The sequence below is a fragment of the Amphiura filiformis genome, chromosome 6, assembly GCF_039555335.1.
Source record: "Amphiura filiformis chromosome 6, Afil_fr2py, whole genome shotgun sequence".
Classification (NCBI taxonomy): domain Eukaryota; kingdom Metazoa; phylum Echinodermata; class Ophiuroidea; order Amphilepidida; family Amphiuridae; genus Amphiura; species Amphiura filiformis.
Window position 1 is genome coordinate 15,004,962 of NC_092633.1, and position 27,340 is coordinate 15,032,301.

At 36.5% G+C, this 27,340-nt stretch overlaps 1 protein-coding gene across 1 annotated transcript; it reads right to left on the minus strand.

Annotated features, from left to right (window-relative positions):
- On the minus strand, positions 1-25,136 carry LOC140155025 (acyl-CoA dehydrogenase family member 10-like). The gene is made up of 17 exons (XM_072177700.1): positions 25,033-25,136; positions 21,295-21,562; positions 20,650-20,798; positions 20,090-20,281; positions 19,258-19,416; positions 17,677-18,047; positions 16,359-16,540; positions 12,947-13,097; positions 11,755-11,900; positions 10,365-10,538; positions 9,456-9,653; positions 8,907-9,073; positions 7,875-8,015; positions 7,281-7,418; positions 5,750-6,088; positions 4,964-5,191; positions 1-4,063 (listed from the first exon to the last, which is right to left on the minus strand). Exons 2-17 carry the CDS (start codon positions 21,521-21,523, stop codon positions 3,839-3,841), a joined length of 3,189 nt encoding a protein of 1,062 aa, XP_072033801.1. The 5' UTR covers positions 21,524-21,562; positions 25,033-25,136; the 3' UTR covers positions 1-3,838.
- Between the last annotated feature and the right edge of the window lie 2,204 nt (positions 25,137-27,340).

Sequence of the window (27,340 nt, forward strand, 5' to 3'; positions counted from 1 at the left end):
TTTCAATTGGAATTGCCATTGATAACATTAGGTTACACAAAAATCAAACATTACTGTTAGCAATCTTTATTTGTACACAACATTATTCTTGCATCAAAAATATATATAATATACAATTTGTTTTGTCATCCATTGAATTTTGTTACAAAGGCTTTATAAATCAAAATATACATATTGAGGGTTTAGTGAAAAAAGGCCCCTATCTGCAATAGCTGCCCTAGATGTTTGACAACTTCTGCATTCTATATTGTATCTTTATTGTACAAATTTATCTAAAAATGTGTCACCTGGCAGCTATTGTAGATGGGTCTTTCATGCGTCAATACCTCAAATAGTCCAATAAATTCCCATAACAATCATGCAAATCATGTTAAATTTGCGGTATTTGGCAGAGATACAGTACTTAAAGCACTTATCATTATAGGCTATGGAGGCATTTCAACAGTACTCGACAATTTCTGTGCGCGGGAATTTTGAATATCGCGTGTTGAGAGACAGGGATATTTTTATTCGTTTTTATGGTCACTATGAGTTTGTTTAAAATAAAACCCAGTGATTTGTGTTTGATAATTATTTTTGTTACATATAAGGCATAATATTGTGATTGCCGGAGACTTCCTTTAAAATGCCTCCAATGCCCTCCTTCAGCACTATAAGTACTATTCATCTGCCAAATATGACAACTTGAACAAGATTTGCATGATTGTAGTGCATGTAAACTAAAATCAATTGCACTAAAAAAAAAGTACAGGACATATTTGTCAAATATTTAAACTAAACATTCTAACTACCCCAAATGAGGAAATTAATGATCATGATGATATTGACTATTGAGTATTTCAGTATTAATGTTTGAATTTTTAAAATGTGAATTTATAATTTGCTTTAAATTTACTGCACTGGTAAATGACATAAATATATACCAGCCATTTTTTGAGCGCCCACAAACAGCCCAGCAAACACAAAACATTTTCGACATCATTCGCAAAAGGTTAGAAAGGGTTGCCAGAAATGTCGGGTTATACAAAGGGTATATAAAGGGCATAATATGTTTTCATAACATTCAAAAACGTTGTTTGATAACTTACTGCAAATATTCTAACATAATGTTATTTAAGTGTTGACAAAATATTTCGCAAAAAATGTTTGCAAAAAATATTTTACAATAACATTTTGAAAACATTTTAAAAATACTTATATAGTGTTTTCATACAAAACATTACTTGACCTTTATATAACCCGACATTTAATATTTTAAAAACATTTTTACCAAAAATCCAAAATACACGTATATCCTGTTGAAACATTTTAAAAACGTTTTTGCGCTTGCTGGGGGAGTACTTTACAAAATACAAGATAGTTCTTGCAACTTGGTAAAAAAAAGGCTATAAAGAATAGGCTATTTAATAAATAACCTATCATTGTGGAATCATGGTAAGCATTAAAAATATTATGAATTGGAGCATTGAAGACAATGTACATGTCAAGTCTAGTTCAATACGCTGGCGAAGTTACGTAATAATCGGATTAACTACCATAGCAATAGGTGAAAACAATTTTTGAATATACCGCGCTGCACTGATACGTTCACGCGGTACCTCTGCATTGAACCATATCATGTTGATCACTTGCACCTGTAAGATAAGTATCTTTGAAAAGACCGGTATTGTATTCAATCTATGATTATAGACATACACAGGTGATGAGTGCAACCTGCTTGTAGTCGTGCGGTATATTCAAAATTGTTTTCACCTATTGCTATGGTAGTTAATCCGATTTATTACGTAACTTCGCCAGCGTATACTATTTACAGCTCATCTAGCTCACTCAATATATCCTTGATCCTTTTTTTGTCAAATGTGACCTGCTCTGACGAAACCAGGAACAAGTCGCATTTTTGACATTTCATGATTTGAATAAAAATGTAAGCACTAGAAAATAAGCTTTAAAATGATACCAACATTATATAAATAGCATCAATACTTTTCAAGATATGAATAATTTTGTAAATGATACCCTGATATTTTTGCCAAATTGCTATTCTGAGTAATGGGCCAATTAGTTTCCTGCCTTACACAAGATTGAACAGGGGTTATCATAGTTGAATTGTTATTTATTGATTAAATAAACCTCTTTATAATAAGTACTTTCAAGGATTTGAAAGTCCACTTAGTCCCACAGTCAAAATAAATTCAAATACCATGAAATTAAGAATTTGATTTTTTTTTTTATGGGAATGTTATGTTTAAAGGCCTAGATTTCAAAAACATGTCTGGCGATTTGTTCCGGGTTTTGTTGGAGCTGGTCACAAATTTGTTTCCTCTTTTAATTGGATTACTGACACAGGTACACTATCAGATTGCTATTGTGGCAGTCTGTATGGGTAATGTGCAATATCAGGGGAGTATCAGTGCCGTACCAATGCTGGTGGGTCCTGTGCAGTAGCAGCATTGGTACTGTGTGGGTACTCTAGCCTTCTGTGTGTGTGTGTACCAGTCATGTACCTTGGCGACAGTGTACCTGTGTAGGCACCTGCAATAGGATTTTGTGGTGTATACTATGATATCTATAACAAGATGTTTACATCCAAATTCCATGAAGATCATGAATGATTAACCTATTGGGATTAAACCAAGCTTCAGGTATTTGAATTTCTCTTCAAACTCTTCATATACATCATTTCATCCTGAATGTATTATTACCCAAGAGTTGTATGTACGTACCATACAGCCCTGCATTAATTGCACATAGAGATCCTGAAGTGTATGCAAGTGGCCAAACATGATAGAGCACACCCATGTCATGCTCAATGCAAACGAATGAAGAGTTATGGAAATTGTTGGATGTACATCTTGCACAAGAGTCCAAGCATGTTTTATGGTACTCTTCTATTGTAGCATCCTTTTTTCTTGTGTGGTTCAATAGATATAAAAAAAAAAACTTATTTCCAAAATTTCAGTTTTACAATTCAGACATTGGATTTGCAAGTTTCACATAAATGCATGCATTATAGTGCCCCATAGGCCAATGAGTTATCATTTCTGTCTGTGAACAGACTGAAAATATAAATTGGACAATGTCTTTGTCAAACAAACAAATTTGTAGCATGTAGTGCTTCATTTTTGTAGTGTCTAATGGTATAAAAATCTCAACTTTTATGTGGAGTAAGTGGAGGGATAAGACTGAATCACAAAATGCTCTGTAACCAATTTATACTTCTCAAGCATGCCTTAAAAAGAGGTTGAGCACATTGCATTTCTCCACAAATCCATAACTCAAGCAAGATAGTAAGGAATGTAATCAATGTGATCTGCTTTGCTGATCTGGTCATTTCTTGATTTGTAATAAACATTTCATATTTCCAATTTTAAGATATAGTTCAGGACGCTAAGGTATGATTTTTCAAAGCTTGGCTAGTTGTTATTCTTCCTAAGCCAATAGGCTAGCCCTAGCAATATGCATTCATGTTATTAATTTATCTTATGATGTCAAATGGTAAGCACTGGTATATTGGACTAATTGGGCATAAGCCTGATGGCTTAGGATAGCCTGACCACTAGACATACTTCAAGAAATCGGCCCATTAGAGTTTTGGTTAAAACCCTTGGGCAAATATATCATCAAGGAAAATGAGCCACTTGGACATGATCAAAATTGGACTTACGACTTTGGATATAAAAATAATAAAAGCAAAAGAAATTGAAAACTTCTTTAGACGCATCTCAGAATCAATTGAAATGACAAACAACTCATTGTCCTTGATATACCAAAATTGGAGTGTATTTCTGTAATACAATCAATCTAATTGTGCTCCTCCCTCCGTGTCCAAATAACCCCATTATTTCAATATATTTTTTCTTAGTTCCATCTTAGCAATGGCTCTCCTATGCACTTCATCAGGTCCATCAGCTAGCCTAAGAATACGTGCCCAACTGTAGAACATTGCCAATGGGAAGTCGCTGCTTAAACCAGCTCCACCGTGAGCTTGCATAGCACGGTCTATTACCCGCTGAGCAACATTGGGAGCGGCGACTTTGATCATAGCTATTTCTGGTGCAGCAACCTGTGAAGGAGGGACAGAATAAGAACATTTCATCAAATTAAATTACAATTGTCAACTTCCATAAATGGATGATTTATTCCAATTACATAACACCTTTAACATGTTTGTCACATTATTAGCGGTACTGTTGTAAGCATATTTGTTGTTATCAAAATACAATGCAGAATTGTGAAAGTAATGGATCATGACACTGCTTGTGTCATTTTTGCAAAGAATCTGTCATTTTTTTAAGTTCCATTTGAGCAGTTCTTAAGATGGTTCCTGAGGAAACATAGTCTGGTGAAAGCATTGCTATCAAGAGGCAGTTCCTGAAAGATTTCGGCAGCATAGTCATTTGCTTCAAAACTCCAGTACCAAAACATATATGTTGCTGAAACAATTTTCTTGTACTAACATAAATATGGCTTCATCATCATCTGAAGAATGCAAAAAAATACATTAGAATAGACAAAGCATATAACAATGTTCTTGCATTGTGCTGATGACAACAGTTCCCTCAAACTGAAATATTACAGATTGAAAAGTGCCTGGCTTGTAATATTTAGTAAACTTAAATAATACAAAGTGATAGGGACTTAACTTGATAAATTCCATGAAACTTTTTGAATACAGTATCAATATGCTGTTGCATGGGACAATGCACATCATGACTTAAATTTGGCACTTGTCCATTGTCAATTTAGAGTTGTAAACACGAAGGGTAAGTTGTAAAGCTGAATTTATAATTTTATCGCTGCACAACAAGTACAGTGATTGGTTTCTAGCAAATGTGGTAGCACACTTTTTGTTGTGTTGGGAAAAGCATGCTACCTCAATGGTCAAATACCAATTGCTTGCTACTCAGCGATGAAGTATTATAATTCAGTTTTACAACAAGGCAACAGGACATAATGAACTTACTTTGTTTCCTACGGTGTCCATCATATGAGCAGCCTTTAGGGTTAGTAGCCTAGCTTGTTCAATTTCCATTCTAGATTCAGCAATATCAGCTTGAATAGTGCCTTGATCAGCTAATGGTTTGCCAAATGCTACTCTGTTTTGTACACGGTGTACCATGAGTTCTAGTGCACGTTCTGACATTCCAATAAGCCTCATGCAATGGTGTATACGACCGGGTCCTAGTCTGCCCTGTAAAAAACCAAAGACAATAATGAAAATGAAAGTAAATACATTTATCTGATCTGACTATATCATGCTATCTGTTATGAATCAAATGATCTGAGAAGCACAAACAAAATCCTGGAGCACTTTTAAATGTCCATCCAATTCAAACAACAAAATTTCAATCGCAAGGCTCATCAATTAGTGGACTGCCTACTGACAGACATAAACAATACATTCAGCTGCACGCTATAAATCACCTTACATTGCTTCACATCAGATTTCAAGCATGTTCCTGAAAGTATAGCAGTGCTTTAATATAATACTGCATGGTTGCTCAGGGTATCAATTTTACCTTACAAGTCCAAATCACAAAGTGGAATCTTGTTGCAAGGTGCTCTGGGGTGGTCTGTGACAAGTAGTTGCTTAAAAAATTGCCTCAAAATTTGCTTTTTGACTTCCAAAAAATATCATACTGATTAAAAATGCTTTGGTAATTACATAACATGGTAATTTGAAGGTGTACAATGGCCTTGTGACCTTTATTCTCTACTTGAAACATCACCAGTCACCACAGTTACATACCTGAGCAATTTCAAATCCTCTTCCAGGTCCAAGGATGATATTTTCAGTAGGTACTCTAACATCTTCAAAAACCATCTCAACATGGCCACCTGGTGGATCCTGAAACCCAAAAACTGTCAACGGCCTCAAGACCTTGACTCCTGGTGTCTCCATGGGAACTATCACCATTGATTGCTGCTTATGTTTATCGGCTGATAAATCTGTTTTGCCCATGAAGATACAGACTTTGCATCTGGGATCATTGGCTCCTGATATCCACCATTTATGACCATTGAGGACTAGGGTGTCACCCGCTTGCCTTATGTCTGATTGGATGTTGGTAGCATCTGATGAAGCAACCTGTTGTTTAATTGGATCATAATAAAGGATACTTTAGAAAAAGGCAATATTTGACATGATTAGCACCTCTCCCCTAATTACCATTCTATGTACTTTCTTCAGTATCACATTTCCTAAACATATGTAGCACTTGTAACAATGTATTGGGCACAAGTAAATAAACACAAATTCACTACACTGTTAATTAGTACCCCTAGTTTGACTTTCTGAAAGGAACAGGCTTGGTGCCAAATAATATTGCAGAGTTCCCAGCATTTCATAAAAACAAAATTCCTGATATTTCCCTAACAAATTTTCAATATTCCATGAGAAATATTTCCACTTTACCAAGGTTGTATTAGGATGTGGACTGGATCAAACAACTACCTAAAAACAAAGCAGTGATATTTCTTTCCAAAAGTTTAAAATATTAACTCCATGAAAAATATTTCCACTTTACCAATGTTGTATTAGGACGTGGACTGGTTCAAACAACTTCCTAGAGACAAAGCAGTGAGATTTCTTTCCAAAAGTATGAAATATGAACTCCATGAAAAATATTTCCACTTTACCAAGGTTGTATTAGGTAGGATGTGGACTGGCTCAAACAACTACCTAAAAACAAAGCAGTGAGATTTCTTTCCAAAAGTTTAAAATATTAACTCCAAGAGAAATATTTCCACTTTACCAAGGTTGTATTAGGACGTGGACTGGTTCAAACAACTTCCTAGAGACAAAGCAGTGAGATTTCTTTCCAAAAGTTTGAAATATTAACTCACTTTATACTTATAGCTAAATGGTTGTAGTACAGTTTGGAGTCATACATTGTATATAAGGCACATGTATGCCAAAATGGCAAAAATAATTGCCCCCTTGGGCCACTCAAATTCTCCAAGTTTTCCTTGATTTTTGATGTTTATCTCATACTCCCTGAGATTTTCCTGTCTGGAAAAATGGATTTTCAATTTGAGTGGCTGGATCCTTGTATTGTGAACAGCAGTATATTAGTACTGTGTGCCAAATGTGATACTGACAGATATATATATAAGGTAGATGAATATGGACTAAAACCTTTTGTGAATATCACTTTCAGTAATCCATATTTCAACCAACCTTTTTCCATGTTGCCAGTGTGCCCACTTATAATTACATAATGTGATGCAATTTATTATGACAATTGGCAGCTAGCCCAAAGGTTAATGTGTTAACTTACTGCTGGTTCTGTCATTGCATAGCATGACCGTATAGTGCCATCTAGTAGAGGCTGAAGCCATTGCTTTTTCTGCTGTGTGTTGCCATATTTGACTAAAACCTCCATATTGCCAGTATCTGGGGCAGAACAATTGAATACCTAGGAGAAGACACAGTGGGAAAACTTTACAGAGAATGGTGGTGTGGTATGCCATGCACACAAATAACTACTATATCATTCATACACACACACTCACTTGCTCGCTCGTCCATTCACACACTAACTCTTATCGAGGCCCTGCATGCTTTTATCGATTGGCTCCAAACAAAGGATTTGAACTGGTGTCCTTCACCGTAATCATGGCGCAGTGCAGTCCATTCAATCAAATGTTGTCATCAACCTATTTGATTGTAGTGCATTTGTTGTGTGTGTGAGAGGAACTGTCGCGGTAGATTGCAATCATGCTTTTGTTGAATGCAATTGAGAAGTCTGCCATATTTACTGATGATACGTCATATGCACAACCTCTATAACTATTTAGCAAATCAATCAATCACACAAGAAAGCAAGCAATCAATAATCAAGCAAGCAAGCAATCAATCCATCAATATTTACCTCTGAAGCATATATAGATCTTCCCATAATTTCACATAAGTGTGCATATTCCATGTTGGTTAGCCCAGCTCCATATTTGCAATCAGGGTCAGCTTCCAAAGGCAAGAATAGATTCCACAAACCTTCACTCCTAGCTTTCTCCTGAAATATTGAAGGAAAATAATAGTAAGTATTATACATGCAGTACATGCTATAATTGAAGACCGAATTAAAAAGACTAGTTAGTTTGCATATAATGTCCTGTCAACCAGACCAAAAATGTCGTACTGCGCAGGTTAGCAACCAATCACATCGCGCCTTTGCCCTGACGTCAGATGCAAACTAGTCTTTTTAATTTCCGCCTTCAATTATAAGTTTATAGTCACTGTACTCACACACAGACACTGTGTGTTATTATCTCATAATTTGTAGCACTTCTCTTCAAATATATGACCAGATCGGAATCCAATCAGGCTACAGTTTGCAATAATGAAACTGAGATATATAGACAAAAATAAGGAGAAATACACAATAAAAAACTTAAGAGAAAATGGACACATAAAAAGTTTCAACACTTTGCAACCAAGTATTCAAGAGACCTGGAAATTCAACATCAGTAATTGTAGATACTGAGCAAGTTAGTAATCGTAACTCAATTTTCAAAATGTCCGACTTTGGCCTGAGTGGCCTGATCAGGTCACATATATAATATCAGAACAAACATGTGTATCCTTGTAAATCCAGATATTCATTATGACCATTATTTCAACAGTGCTTGCCTTCTTTACATCACTGGGGTCTCACAGATATGTTAAGTGGCATCTTTGATCCATGCCTGAGAAAATTGTTATATTTCCCTTGAAGATAAGCTAAATTCACATAACGATATCACAATTTTCTTCAAAACACAAAATTGAAAATTTGAATTTTACAAATATGTCCTTACCCTCTTTGTGTATATTTCAGTCTTCTCTTTATTTCTTACCAGAAACATTGCATCGGTGCACATAGTTTTGATCAATAATACTGTAACTATGAAGCCATTTATCTCACCTTAAGGGTATCCATCACAGGATGATGAGTCCATCTCTCTTCACAATTCTGATGTTCATTCAGTGTGGCTTCAATAGGGTAGACGTGTTCCTGCATAAACTCTTGAAGCTGTTTATGCAACTTCTGGGCTCTCTCTGATAGACCAGAAACTTCACTCGCCAACAAACCTATATAAAGAGCAAATTTTATTAAATATATTATATGCATCACTATAGTAACAAAGTGCTATCTAATTATGAGATACCATTTGTAAACATGTGTAAACATAAACAGTTACTGTTGCAACCTACACAGGACCTTATTATTCCCCATGACAATTTGGGGGTAATTTGCACAAGTAATACAGTTGGTCAAGACTTCTCAATTTGACAACAAAATGGCTCACATGAATGTACCACATAAACAGTTGCTGTTGAAACAAAAACAGGGCTTTTATCATTCCCATTACAATTTGAGTATTTGCAAAAGTAATAAAGTTGGTCAAGACTGGTCAATTTGACAACAAAACAGCTCACATGGCTCATGAATGTGCCACATAAAAATAAATACCTGGCTTAACTTGTGTTGAATACTGTCTTCTAGAGTTTGACCACATGGAGTAGTTCCTCTTAGGTGGAACTCTTCCCCCACGTGAGAAACCTCCCCCTGTAGATGGTGGTGGAGTCTCCTCCACAAATGACCATCCAAGCTTGGCCATCTCCTCTGCTAGTAAACCTGCTGCTTTGGCATTCTGACTGCTAGCTTGACCTGGTAAGAAAGAGATACACATGTCATGAGATAATGCGTAACCCTCTCTGTCGACTGCAGACGACAAGTTTCAAATTTTCTTTAAAATTTCCAAATATTTCATAATTGTACATTGTCATGACCATTTGGAATCAGCATGAAAATGCATTAAATGTATAAAATGTACAAACAAGTAGTTTTGTTCAGTGGTTTTTGAGATAGCTCTTGATATTTAAAAAAAAAAAAACTCTGAAAACTTGGGACTTTTATTGTTGAAGCCTATGGCTAGCATGTAGAGAATTAAACACACACACACCCCTGTGTGTGTTTGTCGCCAACCGAGGCCATTGTGTTTTGCTATCTAACCGAGGACATGTGTATCATGTTTTCATCGCCTAACCGTGGACTAAAATGGCGGATGTTTTTTGTGTATAACACGAAACGGAATTTTATCCATCAACTGCGGACGGTAGTTTTCACATGTGTGGTCCTCGGTTTAAGGCAAATAGCACTATAAAGCATTTAGCATGCATTTGAGGTCTTTTGCAGCAGTTTGAGACTGCGGACTGTCCTCAGTTGGAAGTAAGTACACAGTTTAGGGTGAAAAATCTTGTGTGTCCTCGCACACACATACGCACAAATACACACTGGTATTCAACCTTGCACCATCACATTTCTGTCTTCAGACACAAAACATACAAGCGCACACTCAAAACTGTCAGCAAAAATTACCTTGTAGTGATCTCTTGTATACCCCTTGCAAAATGGCTGCTACTCGGAAGAAGCTAAAAGCCATATAGAATGGCATGTTAGTCACTATAGGTATACCTCTATTTTGGCAATACTGTGTCACAAACTCGTCCATTGTAGGAATGCCCATTTCTGACAGGTTGCAGCCACTAATACCTATAAAGCAAAAAAAACAAAGATCGGTTCCATTGAAATTAATACCGAAGAATTCTGTACAATAATTGTCATATTTGTACACTTGGTCTTATGGGGACTTTTATCAAAACTCCTGGCGAAAACTAGTCCACTTTTTTATGGAAATCTTGTCCTGTTAGGGGTGTGTCTTTATACAAATCTGGTCCTGCTTGGGGGTACTCAAGTTTGGTTTTGGTAGGGACGTGCGCTGAGATTTTGGAAGACCCATAAATATACCAATTTTTCAAGAAATTTGGACCCATTGATATACCAAAAGTCAAAATTTTCGGCCGAATTTACCCAAAATTGTCTTAGTTTTTACAAATTTTGGGAAAATTTTGAAAATTTTGGCTAGATTAAGGAAATATTGGGCTGTTTTCGAAAAAATTGAGAACATTTTGAAAAAGGACCCATTCATATACCAAAATAGGCTTTGAAAAAGGGCCATTGATATACCAGAAGGCTGAAAATGCTAACCATGTTTTGCGGCACGTCCCGTATGGTCATTTGTACTGAGTACCCCAGGCCCCACCTGCATCTGCAAGAAACAGATGTAGCAACCATCTATTATTATAACTGTCCTCATTTTGGAAGTTAGTGTCTATGTTACAAGTATTATGATAAGTATTCATAAACTCATGGATATATGTGATGCGTTTCATCCTATACACTTCTCCATTGGTGAAATATGCTAATACACCCACGTTATTGATATCTACATGCTATGATGACTTCTGCTTATGCATATCCTACATGAACCAACAATTTATGTGAACTAAAGAAAAGCATTTGTACATCACATGATTAAGCACTATTGCAACTGGTCACTAGCATTACGTCCCTCAGCGGCATTCAATATTTTACAGGGTAAAATACATGATGTAGATAAGCTGTTTTTTAAATAAATTTAAAATGACAATTACCGTGACAATTATAAATCCAGTTAATGACCTTGCATTAATAATATTGCGAAAAATCTAAACATTTTACTTAAACCAAAAGCAAATTATTAAAAATTTTCACAACTCCCTCAAAACAACTGACACAAAGTCAATGATCTCTAATTAAACAGCCAAGTCTCATATTGAGAATTTATATTTCGACATAAAATGAATCTGATAAAGAACATCATCTTACATAGGAACCACTGACCATGCAATTAATGCAAGTGTAAGTACCAAGAGCACAAGCAACTTACCTCTGAGTATGGGAAAATCTGGCTGCAAATAATGAGCCAAGCCACAATATGCCAAATCTGATATAGGATCACCTAATGTTGACAGCTCCCAATCTAATACTGCTAATACTTCAGGTTTGTCTGGGTGGAAAATCAAATTGTCTAATCTGTAGAAATACAAAATGGACACTCATCTCATCTAATATGCCACGATTTGCCCCTATACTTTGATCAGTTCTTAATCGGCAGGCCTTATAACTTTGCGGATTAATACCAAAATATTTAATTTCGAGAATTGTCTTGTGACATCTCGCCAGAAGCATCACTAATAATTTATTCAAATCCTATACTTTGTTTACTTTCTTTAACACTCAAAATATGGAGCAGACAGGTCAGCTATGATCACTCAATAACGTGGGTCTACTTTTCGGCGTAGTGGTAAAAGCCTAACATTTCCCGCCTATTAAGAGCTGATCAAACTATATGTAGCAGTGATGTTGATGCGCTGAGGTAGCTGTTTTGCATGCGCATCTATGCAGTGTCTTTAAGCGTGTGCATGTATACGCCTGCACTTTGAGCCAACACTGGCGATTTGAAGCTGCACCCAATGAAATATGCACAGACATCACTGCCACATCAGGGTGAAAAATAGTATAGTTGCAGTCAACAATGTGGTGTACTGAAGCAAAATTTACAACCTTGGGGTAAAATTGCAAAGTCCAGACCTGTGCATTCAAAGTAATCACCAGAACAAACATGCATAAGGCACACAAATTATAAGGTTCATAATCAAAATAAATTTTGATCTTAAACTAACCTAAAGGAAGAAGAAATTTCTGGTTAATTGTGTCAAAGTATTTTGAGCAGCAGGAGGTACATTACTCCCCTACCCTATGCTTGTTTGCCACAGTGAGACTTGTGTCAGCGTCTGCAAGCTGTACTCACAGAGGTAGACTACTTTGATCTTAGATAGATAATATTTTATGTACACATTTACCAAAATATGTATATATTTTATCTACTTCTTGTATTTTTTTTGCTACAATCTAAGTTTTAATTTGAGAATGAATATAACTTCATCCTTGTTCTATTGCTCTCCTCATCACTCTACTCCTTCCTTCCTTCTTACTTAACTGCATGCTTGCCAATCACTCTTCATACACACATACCTTCATCATTATCTCTTTGTCTTGATTTCTATTTTTATCTTTACCTGAAGTCTCCATGTACAACAGTGGTTGCATCAGCCTCTGGTGTGTTTTGGGGCAGCCATTCCATCAATTTACTCATAGCAGCTATTTCATGAGTTTCACTAGCTTTATATTGCTTACTCCATGTCTTTACTTGGCGAGACACATAGTTCCCTGCAAAGTCAAACAAAGTTAAACAAAGAATAAGGAAAAATCTGTGCTTGTTTTTATATGCCCTACACATCTGTGCAACTCTTATGTGTAATATTAAGTCCATATTGATTCAAATTAATATTAATGGTGACAACAATATTCCAAAAGTTCAATTAATGCTTCCATGTCAATAAAGGTGTAGTATTTCACAAAGTAACATTCATCTTAAAGATATACGAGGGGCGGTCAATAAGTTCGTAGAACAAGGTACTTGAAAGAGTACTAGCCAATTCTATCTCACTCTTGAGCATGGTCACTGCAAACCTTAATGCACCCGTCGCAATTTTTCTTGAAACCTTCTATGTCAACAAAATGGAAGTCTTCCGATAGCTCCTTGAGCCACTCTTCAGTGAAGGCTCACCAGCATTGATCACCAGCAAACCTGATATTATGAAGGTAGGACCTAAAATTCGAAAATAGGTTTCACTAACTGGAGGCCATGCCTGAACCACAATGTGGTTACTATAGTTAACTGACCCCTCTGTCCTGAATGGCAGCTTGACAAACTAAGAATAGCGTACAGGAAACAATCCGAAAACCGTTACATTCCTACCATCAACCCTCTTCACATGATGGCTTGCCTCAATTTTGCTATCAAAATTGTATGATATATGCCTATCGCTCATTCTACAAAATCCGGTGCCAATAGCCTTTTTTCCATTCTTTGGTCCACAAACACTTTGTCGAGCATTTAGGGCATCAAATATGTTGTTTTTCTGGTAGAACTCAACGAGATCTACACGGACATATATAGTTTTCCATACTTTAAATGCTTTCTTCAGCCTGATTAACCCTTGCAAAGGCTCAAAAATCGCTAAAAATGCGTTTCCACTGCTCAAGTGTCACATCTAACCCTGAATATTTTCTTTGAATAAATGCGATTTCTTTACATATTTGTTGTTTTTAATTAGATAACGCACCATCATATTGTTTATCAACATTATTTTTAGTGATTAAAACGTCTTTGTGTAATTCTAAAATAAATTGCACTTTCCACCAAAACGCTGTGAGCTACGTTACCCTTTTTTAACACACGTTATTGGAAAGAAGTAAAACAGAGGTATCAATGTAATTTGCGTTTTTGAAAGGAAACACTCATAGGTTTTTAAAAATCACAGTAAAAATCGTGATGCTGTAGCATTTTTGGCATAGAAGTTTTGTAAACATTGAAATTTCGACCGACCATGTTAAGATTGGTGAGCTACGTTACCAGGATTCTATAGTATGCACTTGTATTACATGTATTTCCTAATAATATGTGAAAGCTACCAGTGGTCGAACCCCATTTATATTAGAATTAACCGACATAATGTTCTAACGTTCGCAAATCACATTAAAAACATTAAAAACCAGTGAACTACGTTACTGTGAGCTATGTTACACACTCATTTACGCATCTTCAAAACTTCTATGAAATGGTGAAATCTGTTTTACATTTCACTCAAGTGATCTTTAGTTTGCTTTTTATGACCTTGGATTGAGTAAAACCAGCCCATTTTGTAGTCGGTAACGTAGCTCACATTACATTGAGTTTTAGTGTTAAAAAACATCATGACTTCCTGAAAGAAAAATATGCAAGTGGTGTTGGCAATTTTTTACATCTGAAAGTAGTGATACATTTACTCTTAAAAACACAAAAAGCAGGTCTTTTTGAACAACTTTTATTTTTTCAATTTTTTTAGTGGATTGGCACCGGATTTTGTAGAATGAGCGATATGATTGTACTTTCATTTGGCAAATGATCTGTCATAAAGACTTTCCCTGGATCTCAGAAACAGCGATGAAGAGCTTGCACTATGGTGACCGAAAGTGATGATCTTCTTAGGGGTGGGAGATCCAGGTGCTTCCACTAAATGCACTCGTAATTTCAGTGATTAATGTCTAATCACCTTTAGCCACATATAGATTAAACTTGCCTCGGTCCTCATTCTAAGTGTATAGAAGGTGTGGACCTGAATATGTCAATTGGTATCAATTTTGTACAGGAAGATTCTGGGACCCCCATCTAGAAGACTCCCTGGAATACCCAATGTTAATGGATTAATGTTGAAAGCACATTCATCAGAGTTGCCATATTTTGTGGCTATCTCATCTTTCTTATTTGGCTCTTTATTCATTATCAATGCCACTGTACCAGCATGTATATCATTAGTGATGCCGTCAGCAAGTCTTTTGGACCTTGGATGATCTTCAAGGACGCTCATTCCATTCTTGAACTCTAAGAACCATTTCGTTGCTGTTGAATACCAAGGACTTCATTACCATTTACAGCAACTGTACATTGTTCAATTTCATTTGAGTTTTCACCGCCGTCCGGAGAAATTTCCATAATGCCCCTGTATTCACTTCTGGTAGTACCTGTGAATTCATGGAGGTAGGCTTCCTCTGAAGAGTGTCCTGCCCACATACAGTGATGCAAAAATCTAATATCTTTGCAGTAATGTTTTGAAGGAACAAGCTTTCAAATGAGACCAAATTCAATACCGTGCGACAAAGTAGTATACCGAGTTCTATGAACTTTTTGACCGCCCCTCGTAGCTCCATTACACTCAAAAATTTCTTGATTTTCTTTGAGAAGCAGAAACACAAACCTTCCTCCTTGTACCATATCTTAATATATCTACCTACATCTACTGCTTGGTGCCTGATAGTGATACATGTAGTACTAGCTCAAGTAAATCACATAATTACCATCAAGCCAAGACTATTGTGTTATAATTTTAACACACTGTCCTTGCATATTTCCTTGATATACGAGTTAGTTTGTAAAGTACAAGTGGTTCATTAAAGCCTCTGTGGCAGTTGAGATTGAAGTAAGAATTTCACTTCTCTTGACCCAGAGGTTGAGAGTATATTTATTCGCTTTAATGTGATTTGCTTGAAAAACCAAACAAAGAAGAACAAATGTCCTGGTTGAGATTCGATTAAACTGTCATTTTTTTTTGATACAAAGGCTGAGTAAAAATTGTTCACTTCTTTAACTTTTGAGTTGGTCTTCTTTTCTTTAGTCTATTAATCTTCTTTGTTTTTGCATTTTCTTATAAAGCCAGCATGTTTTGTAGGTTTTATTCTAACCAGGTATTGGTATTTTGCCCAAGTCTGGTACCAGCAAGACCTATGCATTTGCCATATATGTAATGACTAGTTAAACCAACAACCAAACACACATAACACCACAATGCTACAGATCTCCCAATCTTATGTCAGTACACTATTATTTACCATGCTTTCCATATTCTTGTATGCCAGCCTTGTTGATATCAACTGAGTGAATCCTGCATAAGACATCACACATAGCTTGGTATATGTCATGACGTTCACTGGCTGTAAAGCCTGGCAAGCTGGGATCCTTAAACACTCTGCCTTTCACATGGTCCATCAGATAAAATGGAGTACCTACAACACTACACAAAAATAAGAAAGAATAATTATCAAGTGTTTGTGTGTAGGGGTGGGTATGTGGGAGTGGGGTGTGGGTGACTCTGGGTATGTGTAAGTGGGTGGGTGTGACTATGGGAATGTGTGTGACTAGGTATGTGTGTATATACCTATGGGATGTAGGGGTGTACATATGTGTTGAGTGTGTGCCTGCATGCAAACCATGCATGTTAAAGACACCAGTTTTTATAACAACATAAGACCAGTTTAATTACATGTACAAGATATAATGGAGGCCTATTTCAATATACAAAATCATTTTTGTCACTGCCTGCATCAACATTTTGATTTTATCGAAAATAATCAATTGCTTTTCTAAGCAAATAGATTTTTTCAGCAATCACTCCTATGTGGTCTTTTAAATAGTTGCATCTTTATAGGAGATTATTAGCTGAACCTACAACCAGAATAACAAGTGAAACAACTGTTAAACACATCTTTCTTCACTTAAAATGCACAGCAATGTTTAATAAATAGTGGGATTCTATGCAACAAATCCTACCCAAGCATCCAGTCAAAGACTGCTCTTGTTGCAAACCCCCATATATCACTACTTTTTTTGATGATTTTTTGATGTTTTCTCAAAATTGCTCAAGTGCAACAAAGCTCTTCAAACGAATGACACAATCAATATTCAATACATCAAAAATAATTGATTAAAAAAATTAATTGAAATCAATTGTTTCTAACAATCGCCCAAGCCTAGTAGAGACAAAGTCCAAACTTACAATGGCATACATTTACATAAGCACACAAGTTTGATTGACAGGTTACATCAGATGCAAACTACAGGTAAATTAAGCAATTCTTGGCAATGATCGAACATTACTAACGCCAGTGGCTCGTGATAAACACACACACAGATAGTGTGGTCCAGAAGAAAGCATACACATGCCTTATATTGCTAAACACTTAGTACGCTACATGGACGCAATGCGTATGTTCCAGCTTGGCCAAGAATTACTTTTTATCTCTGGCTCCAATTATACCAGATATGTGTAAATCAATGGACAAAGTGACAACTGAAAGTCCATGGAATCTTATACTTGTCAAAGATTCACCAGCCCATACCATCGCCGTAACATCAAAGAATTAAACCAACCTTGTATCTTCACACAAAGACACCATCTTCGGCACTGGTACTCCATGTTTCCCCAATGCATTCATAATCAAATACTCTCTTTCCACTGCATGTGCTGAGGGCAGCAGTTTTCCAGGTGGTTTCTTCCTTAATACAAGATGTCTATCCCCAAAACCAACATAATAAGTGGGGTTAGACTGCCCATGCTTATACTGCCTAATGTTGATTGCATCATCAGTGGAGGTCATACCAAGTGTTTTGAGATGTGATTTGAGGGAATCAGTAGGTATTTCTAGACCTTTTCTCGGTGCTGATGTTCCCTCAATGAAGCCTTGTAATGGGAATGTGAAGTAAGAGGAGAGGTCATTTAATGCTTGGTTTGGATTATCAACCTGAAAAGGAAAAGAAACATATATTTTCAAACTGAAATATAATATTTTGGGTTTACAGTTTCCTTACCATCAGAGCCGATGAGAACAATTAGTCCAATAAATTCCCGTAACAATTGTGCAAATCATGTTAAATTTACCATATTTGGCAGAGATACAGTACTTATAGTGCTTATCATTATAGGCTATGGAGGCATTTCAACAGCACCCTTATTTGGTGGGAAAAGGTAGTTGAACTTTTACACAGAGGTCAAGTTCAAAATTGCTTGGACTTGGTTTAAAACACAAGCAATACTAGTCATAAGGATTCAGAAAAAGTATAGTTTGATCAAAGGCAGAGAAGGAACGAAAAAGGAGAGAAGATGAAGAAAGATTTCACTTGGCACCCCCGAGAATTGACCCTGGGACCCCTCTGGTACCACGCACACGATCACAGACCTTATGCCACAGGGGAGTGGCTTGCCCGGCCAGCGATTTGGTGCCCATAAATGACTATCGCATGTACGTACGCGTACGTACAACAGATGAACATGTACAATTGTAGTTCTTACTTCCGGGTTAAACATGTGGGTGTCTGTTTGGAAAGAGCTACGGACCGTGTGCAAAACTCATACCGACTTGAACGTAAACACAATATTAAAATGGGGTTGATCGAATGATTTGATGGACTCGGACATCGGGGGGAAAGGTAAATTGAACTTAAAATAATCATGGTCAAATCAAGTATTGTATATGAATACGGGAGTGTGTTTTTTTGCTCAGACAATACATAATTATGGTAATACTTTGCGTACAAGTACCCTTTCAACATACGGGTGAAATTTACTCACGGCGATGGCACTGGCAGCCATTGTTTACAATTATTGGGGAATTGGTAATTGGTGATCAAATCGGCAGATCAAAGAGGGAATTGATCGGCCAATCGGCCGATTCAGATAAAGACCTGATCGGTCAGACACTAATTTAATACAGTGTTTGCTTGTTTGCAATCTAGATGGGAATTTAGAAACAGGCAGCTTGTGAACATGCAGCCTATCATCTTACTGATCGCCAATTTACAAATATTAGTATAATTTCCCTTTTCCACCAAATTGGCCAATCTAGAGTACCAATAATTGAAAGGCTTCATGCTAATGGCACTTTATTATATAGAACAGATATGATACCATTCCTGTGAATGTCTCTCATATTAGATTATACTGTGTGCTCTTACCTTGATAGGGTGCAAACCAACATCTTTCGCTCCTTTCAAGTTTCTACCAATGTCATCTAGAAAAAGGCATTCCTCTGGTTTCACTTTGAGTTGCTGTAGACATGTTTCATAGATACCAGGGCTAGGCTTCCGCATACCAACTTGGCAAGATTCTACAACCTGAAATCAATCAATCAAATCAAATCAAATCAAATCAAATCAAATCAAATCATCAGGCAATCATACAATTTGGATCCATGAATAAGATTCAACTCTTGTTGTTTTTATTTCTAGCTTCAAACAATCTGATGTTCTGATATCCTTACTTCAGGTAAATTAGGTATTTCATGGCCAAACTGGAACATGTGTGTTGTGTCCATGTAGCGTAATGAGCATGTACGCAATGTAAGTAAGATGTGTGTATGCTTTCTTCTGTACCATGCTATGTGCATGTGTGTTTATTGTGGAGCCATGAGCGTTCATAGTGTTTGATCTTGGCCAAGAATTACTTAATTTACCTGTAGCTCACTTTTGGTTACAATTATATCAATTTCAATATGTTCATAGCAACCTGTAACTCTTACAAAATTATCAGAGTTCTTTAAATGATTTGTTTAGGTTATTTGATTTAGCAAATTACAAATAGTACCCTTAATAAAACTTCAGTCACAGGGTCTTGTGAAGTATAATTCAACATAAATTAAAAAAGACATACAATTACTCTATCCACAGAACTTCAGTTAACATGTTTATCACCAACATGTAGTTTATTTTACAACCCCTGTTCCAAACTTGTTCTGAGGTGACTGAGAGGAGTTATCATCCAATACAGTGAAAAATCCCAAAAGCTTACCACATCAAACATTTCTGGATTTATTGGCAGCAGGGATTTATCGTCTTGTTTGTGCTTCCAATTGTTTGTCAGGAGAGCTGTCTTGTAGCCTTGTGCCTTAATGCATTGTACAGCATCAATCATCTCATGTATTGGTTTGAAATTCTGTTCAAAATGAGGTAGCAGACCAGAAACGTCAAACTCACGACCAGCCTGCAGGAATAGAAATAAACACCAGTTATTAAGCAGTGCTGAAATTCAAAGAAAACAAATTTGCAATTAATTACAATAATTTTGCATCATCTACATAATTATGTGACCTGATCTGGTCCACTCAGGCTAAAGTTGGTGGGAATTTTGAAAATTTAGTTACTACCATTAGTAACTTACCTTGCTTAGTACCTACACTTACTGATATTGAATCCCAGGTCTCTTAAATACTTGGTTTGCAAAGTTATGAATCTTTGATATATCCATTTTCTTTAATTTTAAAAATCTTTAAAATTGATTCACAGATTCTAACCAGAATTCTACCCCTGTAAGCCCCTGGTTCGGTTAGGGTTAATGAAACAGCTACCTACCTTTTCTGAACATTCCTTACTGAATTCTTTGCCAAATTCTTCTACCGTTATCTGTCCTGTCTCCAACCTTTGCCATGCCCCTTTCTCTCCTGAGCTCCTTATTACATCAAGAAGAAGACCTGCTGGCATACCACTGCTTTCTTCAAAAGCTATTTGATAAGTAGATTCAAGAAATTTCATGTCAGTCTTGTTTTGCATTGAAAAAGACATTGTGATTTCAAACTAACAAGATACACAGAATTTTGACATGGTTATAATGTTTGCCATTCTGACAGTTTTCTGCTTTCTTTGCAGGAGGAAAAGTTTACTACAGTTGTAAAAACGTTTGAAAACTATACATTAAATGAATAAAACAACATGAAAAATGTGGAAAGGTTTGCTGTGAAATATATTAAAATTTGTGCAGTTGCAAGTTTTATGTAGTCTATGGGGTGCAATGTGCAATATTGCAGTATTACAAGCCATCATCAGTGCTGAAGTGTTGCTTGGATGAGCTCGGATGAGCCACAAAAATTGCATGCGAGTTCAATTTACCTTGCTTGTCTTTTAAGACAAGCAAGGTAAATTGAACTCGCATGCAATTTTAAAAAATTGTCTACAGTGTATGCATTTTATATTTTACTGTTTATGATGTACACAACATACCAGCAAAAATAGGAGCAGGTTGCGAGATGAGAACCCCACCCATGTCAAATATGACAGCCTTAATAGTTGGCTGGTTCCCTTCTGTTCCTGCATACCATCTCTTTATTTGGCCAGTTGATGCTTGGAATGATGGGTAACCAGGAACTGCTGCTGGTCGGATTACTTGCAAATGAGTCCATCTTTGGAGGTGTAGACGACCAATACATGCAGATGCCCTGATGACTGACATGACTATAGTTAGTCTCTGGAGGAACTTGTCACTAAATCACTGAAATGTCAACAAGAAGAAGGTAAGTCACAAAGTAGATCTTATATTAATTAGCCTGTTACAATCAGCATTCAAAATAAGCACTAATTGCAGTGCAATTTGTACCCCAAAAATGTGCCTGTTGCAATACAACTTTAAAAGTGTGATGCAAAATTGCGATACCACATTGTACTGACTTTTTCACGTTGATTTTCTGATACTGTACTTCAAATTGCTCCACGTCAGATGAAACTGCACCACAACTTTTAAAATGGGGTGCACTTTTGCACCCCATCTTGAAAAAAAATTAATTCGAAGACTGGACACAAAAATATCTTCACAAATGTGTCACTCTTTCAATCAATATCATTAGCTCATGGCCTTTCCATAACTGTTCCTTAATATATTCCAATGACTACACACATTCAGTCAAAGCTCATCAAAGTTTTTGTTTTTGTTGTTTGTATTTCTTTTAAACAAATTTAAATTTTGCATTTTGATTTTTATTCTTGCTAAACTTGTTGTACATGACATTTGACAACCGGTACCTTGAAACAATTTGAAGACTAGGCTTTAAGAAATAAAACATTTTTATAAGACTTTAAAGAATTTGAAGACTTTTAGAAATTCTATTTGACTTTTGACATTCTGAAAAGAATTTTAGAATAATCAGGACTGTTCTTTCAAAAGTTCTTAAAAATATGTTCATCATAATAATCAATTATACATGTATCAGTTGTTTGTTATGAGCATGCTGTGGCGATCATCGAGTGCAAAGTCTTGACCTTTTCTATACGCTCCAAGATCACCAATAGCATTAACGGAGATTGCATTGATTGAATGTCTTGTTGTCATGATTTTTAATCAGTCATGAATGACACACAGGAAGAAACATGATTTTTAGTTACAACTTACAAATCAATCATGCATTGCCACAACGTTTTTTTAAGTATTTTACTGCCCGTCATTCTACAAATATTATGACAAATTAAGCTGTAATTTTCCCCAGATCATCTATGAAGTAAACTCAACATGATCTGTACTTTTGTAACATTCCAATCACTTTTGATCACCTATTTATTGGTGAATTTGCTTCAATGTCATGATTGTTGTGAATGTGTAAACATATTTAGCATGGCCCAGACACAAATGATTTTTCCGTAACCACTCGGGTATAAGCCCACCCCCCCTAGATTTCAGATTTCACTTTAAAAATGGGGGTGAGCTTATAACTTGGGAAGGGCTAGTGCATGAATTTAAAAATAAGAACAATTATCCCCCATTTGTCATTTGTATACCGGTGTGCCAAATGTACCAGTAATTTCTATCATCTATGTCAATTTCTTAAAATTATAAGTGTGGAATGTTAATTATCAACTGATATTTTTTTTATATTTGTTCTTAAATATGAGAGCAAAGCATTGATTTGATTTAAGAACTTGGCCAAAATTTAGTCCTGGGCTTATACCTGTCCTGAGTGCACCCTTGTTCCCAGAATGTTTTGAAAAATAGGGGGTGGGCTTATAGGCGAAGGTGGGCTTATACCCGGGTGCTTACGGTACCTTGCAATACAAATCACCATCTCATGAATGTGCTCACATTCTTTGGAAATTAAACTGCCCCATGTTTTTGACATATTAAAGTAGCTCATAGCTGATGACTTGTGTGAACTAGTCATGTTAGTCATACCAAGGTCAGAGACCCCATTGCGTTATGGGAATGTCCTTAAAAACATCCTCTGGTGATACTATATGCCTGCCACTTCCACATACTTGTGCATAATACGGAAGGTCGAGTTGTGCCCATTTAATGTTTAGGCCTATGTTAAACTGTATGTTATACAAATTGTACAGCTATCATTTCTACCCTATGACGAACCGACATACCTGTAAATCAAATAGCCCACAAAAACTGGTCATCGCTGGTATTTTTCATGAAGAAAAACGACACTTTTTACGCGGAACATGTCCAAAACACGTCAGCTGACGTACAAGCCTCCCCACGCATGTACATAAACAAGCCGTGTTCATTGTTTAATTGTCACCTGCAGCTGTTCGCAAGAAAACTTTCTGCATAAAATTACCTGGTGTGCGTTATCAGGCCTGAGACACACTGGCGCTAGTTTGAGGACAGTCACTATGAGTTACTAATGTCGGCACATGCAGAAAATGTGTGATGGGTCGCCATTTTGTGACTCGTGCAAGCTAACACAAACAAATTATTGGACTTAATAATCTTTTCAAGTTTTAATAAAACGTGCATCTATCATGATAATATTACAATTTATTATTTTATTTGAATTACATAAGCTATGTCAATTTTGTGTCCATGTTAATTTTTATATGGATTTACCTGTGTTGATTTTAAACTGTTGTGAACGTGGAGATACGCAAACTGGCAGGCGATTAACCACCATGCAATGCGAATACACAGAAACGATCCAGTTTAGGATGCATCGCAGTTCCTATTGTGTAAACCGCCCATCCAACCTGATCGTGTGCACAGGATTTGTGCTGGAGGCTAGTTAATGCGCACAACCAATGCGCAGAAGAAGACCTTGATACTAGGCGGAGCTTACGTTTCACACGAATGATTGACAGCTGTGAGTAGGTGAAATTCTGTTCTGTGATTGGTACAAAAATATGGTTCTCGTATAAATGAATATATTATCCATGGCTTCAAAATTAGGAACCGTTTCTTCCACAGAGCCCTAGATAGGGCTCTATGGTCTCTACTCATCATACACGACCGTAGAAGATCTGGCCAGCGACGACGCTTGCAAATCAGGCTAGCTATTTGTACGGCGTGGCCTCTCATCCTTTATTATCTCTGGTCTTGTCACGCTGGTAGATTCGTCCATCTGTGATTACTGACCTGGATCTGACAGAAGATTGTGGAATTTACGATTTTCAGCAGCAGGATTTTATGAAACTGCCAATATTTGCAAGTATTCTGAAGGATCGGTAATAATTAAAATATTTTTCATGGTGTCGGTAGTGCAAGTTGAAGTTAGTGAATTTGTGGTTTTGTATGTTTATATGTGCAAGAGTGTTTTCTGGAAGCGTAAATAGGCAGGCCGTTATGCTAAACTCTCCGTCTTATATGTAAGTTCGGCGAAGAACTGGACACATCACACGGTAGTGTGATGTGTCCAGCCTGGATATAGTGATACTATACCCTATCTAAATAAAAATATAGGTTTATGTGATGACTGAACTGAAGCATAAATTTGTGAAGTACAATGAGTACGTCATTGACTACTTTAAGTTTATCATATATCATCATTATCATGTGTATACAGTATATCCATGCATGCATGATATCAATTCTAATCAGTCACTTATCACATATCAGCTGATATTGATTATTTTTGATAAGCTTAAAATTCAATTACGACTTTTTCAACACACATCCTTTCTAACATTCAGAAATTATACCAAGCAACATGGTTGTCGTGGGACGTAATCTATGCATTTTAATAAAACACTTACTATGTCAGTTACGGGGTCAGTTATCATGATTGTAAAAGAGAAAGATGATCGAATCTGTACGCCCTATGCAGTGGTTCCGAATTCTGAACGCAGCTGTTATTATTAAGTTTAATAACGCACCCTTCGTGAAAACGAGTTAAAAATACTATTTCTGAAAAATGTAATGCTTTTTTCTCCTATTACACACAGAGAAAAAAGAGAATTCAAAACGATAAGCCAAAAATTACAAACATGTATTGATTATGTCTTCCATAATACAGAATTTAGCCGAATACTTCAAGTATTCGGTATAAAGTTTTGCAAACTTTCAGAGGATGAGTGCCGTGATTCGGATTGATTGGTTATTTGATTATTGTTCCGCATTATTAATAGTTACCTGGATGTGAAACCAGTTTGTTTGTTTGTTTGTTTGTTTGTTTGTTTGTTTGTTTGTTTGTTTAAACGGTCGCTCCGTGTGGAGACACGCTTGGGTCCTGATGGGACCAGGCTCAAACAAAATGCTCAAGCCAGGCTCAAGCCCAGAAGCATGCTGGCCTGTATGGAAAGAGAAGAGAGAAACAGATTTGAAGATAAAGAACAAGGAAAAGAAGGCCACTCCCAAAATTTTACTGTCAGCTTTTGGGTCAAGAAAAAGGAAGTGCTTAATCCAATCTCAACAGCTCTCAACTGCCACTGAGCAGTTGGTTAACTTTGTTTGTTTGTTAAAGGTTGGACCACACACGCTAACTCACGGTAATCTCATCTGGTAAAAATTCATGGACTTTTCAGAGAACTGGGTTTTTTATTAGGCCTATAGTTTCTTCGAAGTAATTTAAGATCTTTTTATGGTTTTCTTCTTAAAGAACCATTGAGGGTTCTGAGAAAACAGATAAATAACCATTTTGGAACTTTTTTTGTTAAAAATCGTTTCCCCTTTTGGCCTGCTAAAATAGGGCCTATCTTTGCACCCGCCCCTTTTTTGGCCAGCTAAAAATCTGTGCCCCCCCCCCCTAATTCTAATTCACCACCCCTGGTACGCATAATTATTGCACCACCCTAATTGTTGAGCATCTTTTTTGTTTTGTTTTTTTTGGGTTTTTGGGTTTTTTTTTGTGGGGGCAACTGAAAAGGGGCAAGTAATTTATTGGCCAAGAGGCCGGACAAGCGATTTTTGGCACACATTCATGATGGGATGCTGTTTTAAAATGCTCTAAAAAGGCTTAGGAAAACAGTACAGAAACGTTTATGCAAACTTTCCTGTTTGCTGCGTTTCGCAATATATATATAATAGGCCTACATAATATTGTATTATATACAGGGTGTCCCAAAAAAAGAGGCCCCACATTGCGCCCTCTTTTTCTCCTATTTCTAAAAAGTTGATCAAATATATTTTGGTATGTAAAGAAACCTTCAATCATTAGCTCTAATAAACCAAAACAATTATTTCAATCGGCTCATAACTTTTGAAGATATGTCCTTTTAAAGAAATTTACCCGTTTTTCACTCTGTCCACGGAGGAGGTTTGGCTACTTCAAAGATTGAAAAGTGCATATACCATGCATAAATATAAAACATTCCTCGATGATAACTTTATAAAATAACAACTTTTTTTTAGGGAATAGGCTTTGTCGGTGGGCTTATGGGTTATGGATTTTGTTAAGTGTCATTAATTTGGGCGAAATTGATGTGGGATGGGACTTCTTTTGCTATACTTGCAATTACTTTTGTTTTTCTCGTTTCTTGCTTTCTTTTTATTGACAACATAAGTCATTTCTCTTTTTGGAATAAAAGGTAGCCCTGAAAAGGGCTGTTTAATTTGTCTTTGGTTCTTTTGAAGTGAATTTACCGTGCTGCTCTGCCCTCTACCTGGTTGCCTCGGTGACGAATACAGGTTTCAGCTCTAGTTCTCATTGCATTAATTGCGTTGCGTACCATCCTTAAGGCCTTGTGCGCCGGATACTTGCGAATGCAGCAGTAATACGGGGTTGCGAAGATGTTTGAAGCTAGCTGGTGATCCTCGCTTATAGTGAATGAAGACTAATGCTATTATCTATGTCATTAACCGTGTGTTTCGTTTAAATCTTTGATGTAGCCAAACCTCATCCGTGGACAGAGTGAAAAACGGGTACATTTCTTAAGGAGGGCATATCTTCACAAATTGTGAGCCGATTGAAAGAATTGTTTTGGTTTATTTAAGCTAACGATTAAGGGTTTCTTTACATACCAAAATATATTTGATCAACGTTTCAGAAATAGGAGAAAAAGAGGGCGCAATGTGGGGCCTCTTTTTTTTTGGACACCCTGTACCATATATTACTTTACAAATTGG

Bases quoted from the DNA above. Each gene is read 5' to 3' on its own strand.
- LOC140155025 (XM_072177700.1), bottom strand. From the start codon at position 21,523: ATGTCAGTCATCAGGGCATCTGCATGTATTGGTCGTCTACACCTCCAA. The intron at 19,417-20,089 runs GTAAGCTTTTGG...GATTGATTTCAG, and splicing joins ATCCAGAAATGTTTGATGTG to GTTGTAGAATCTTGCCAAGT. The intron at 13,098-16,358 runs GTAAATAATAGT...TTGACTTTGCAG, and splicing joins ACAAGAATATGGAAAGCATG to GGAACTATGTGTCTCGCCAA.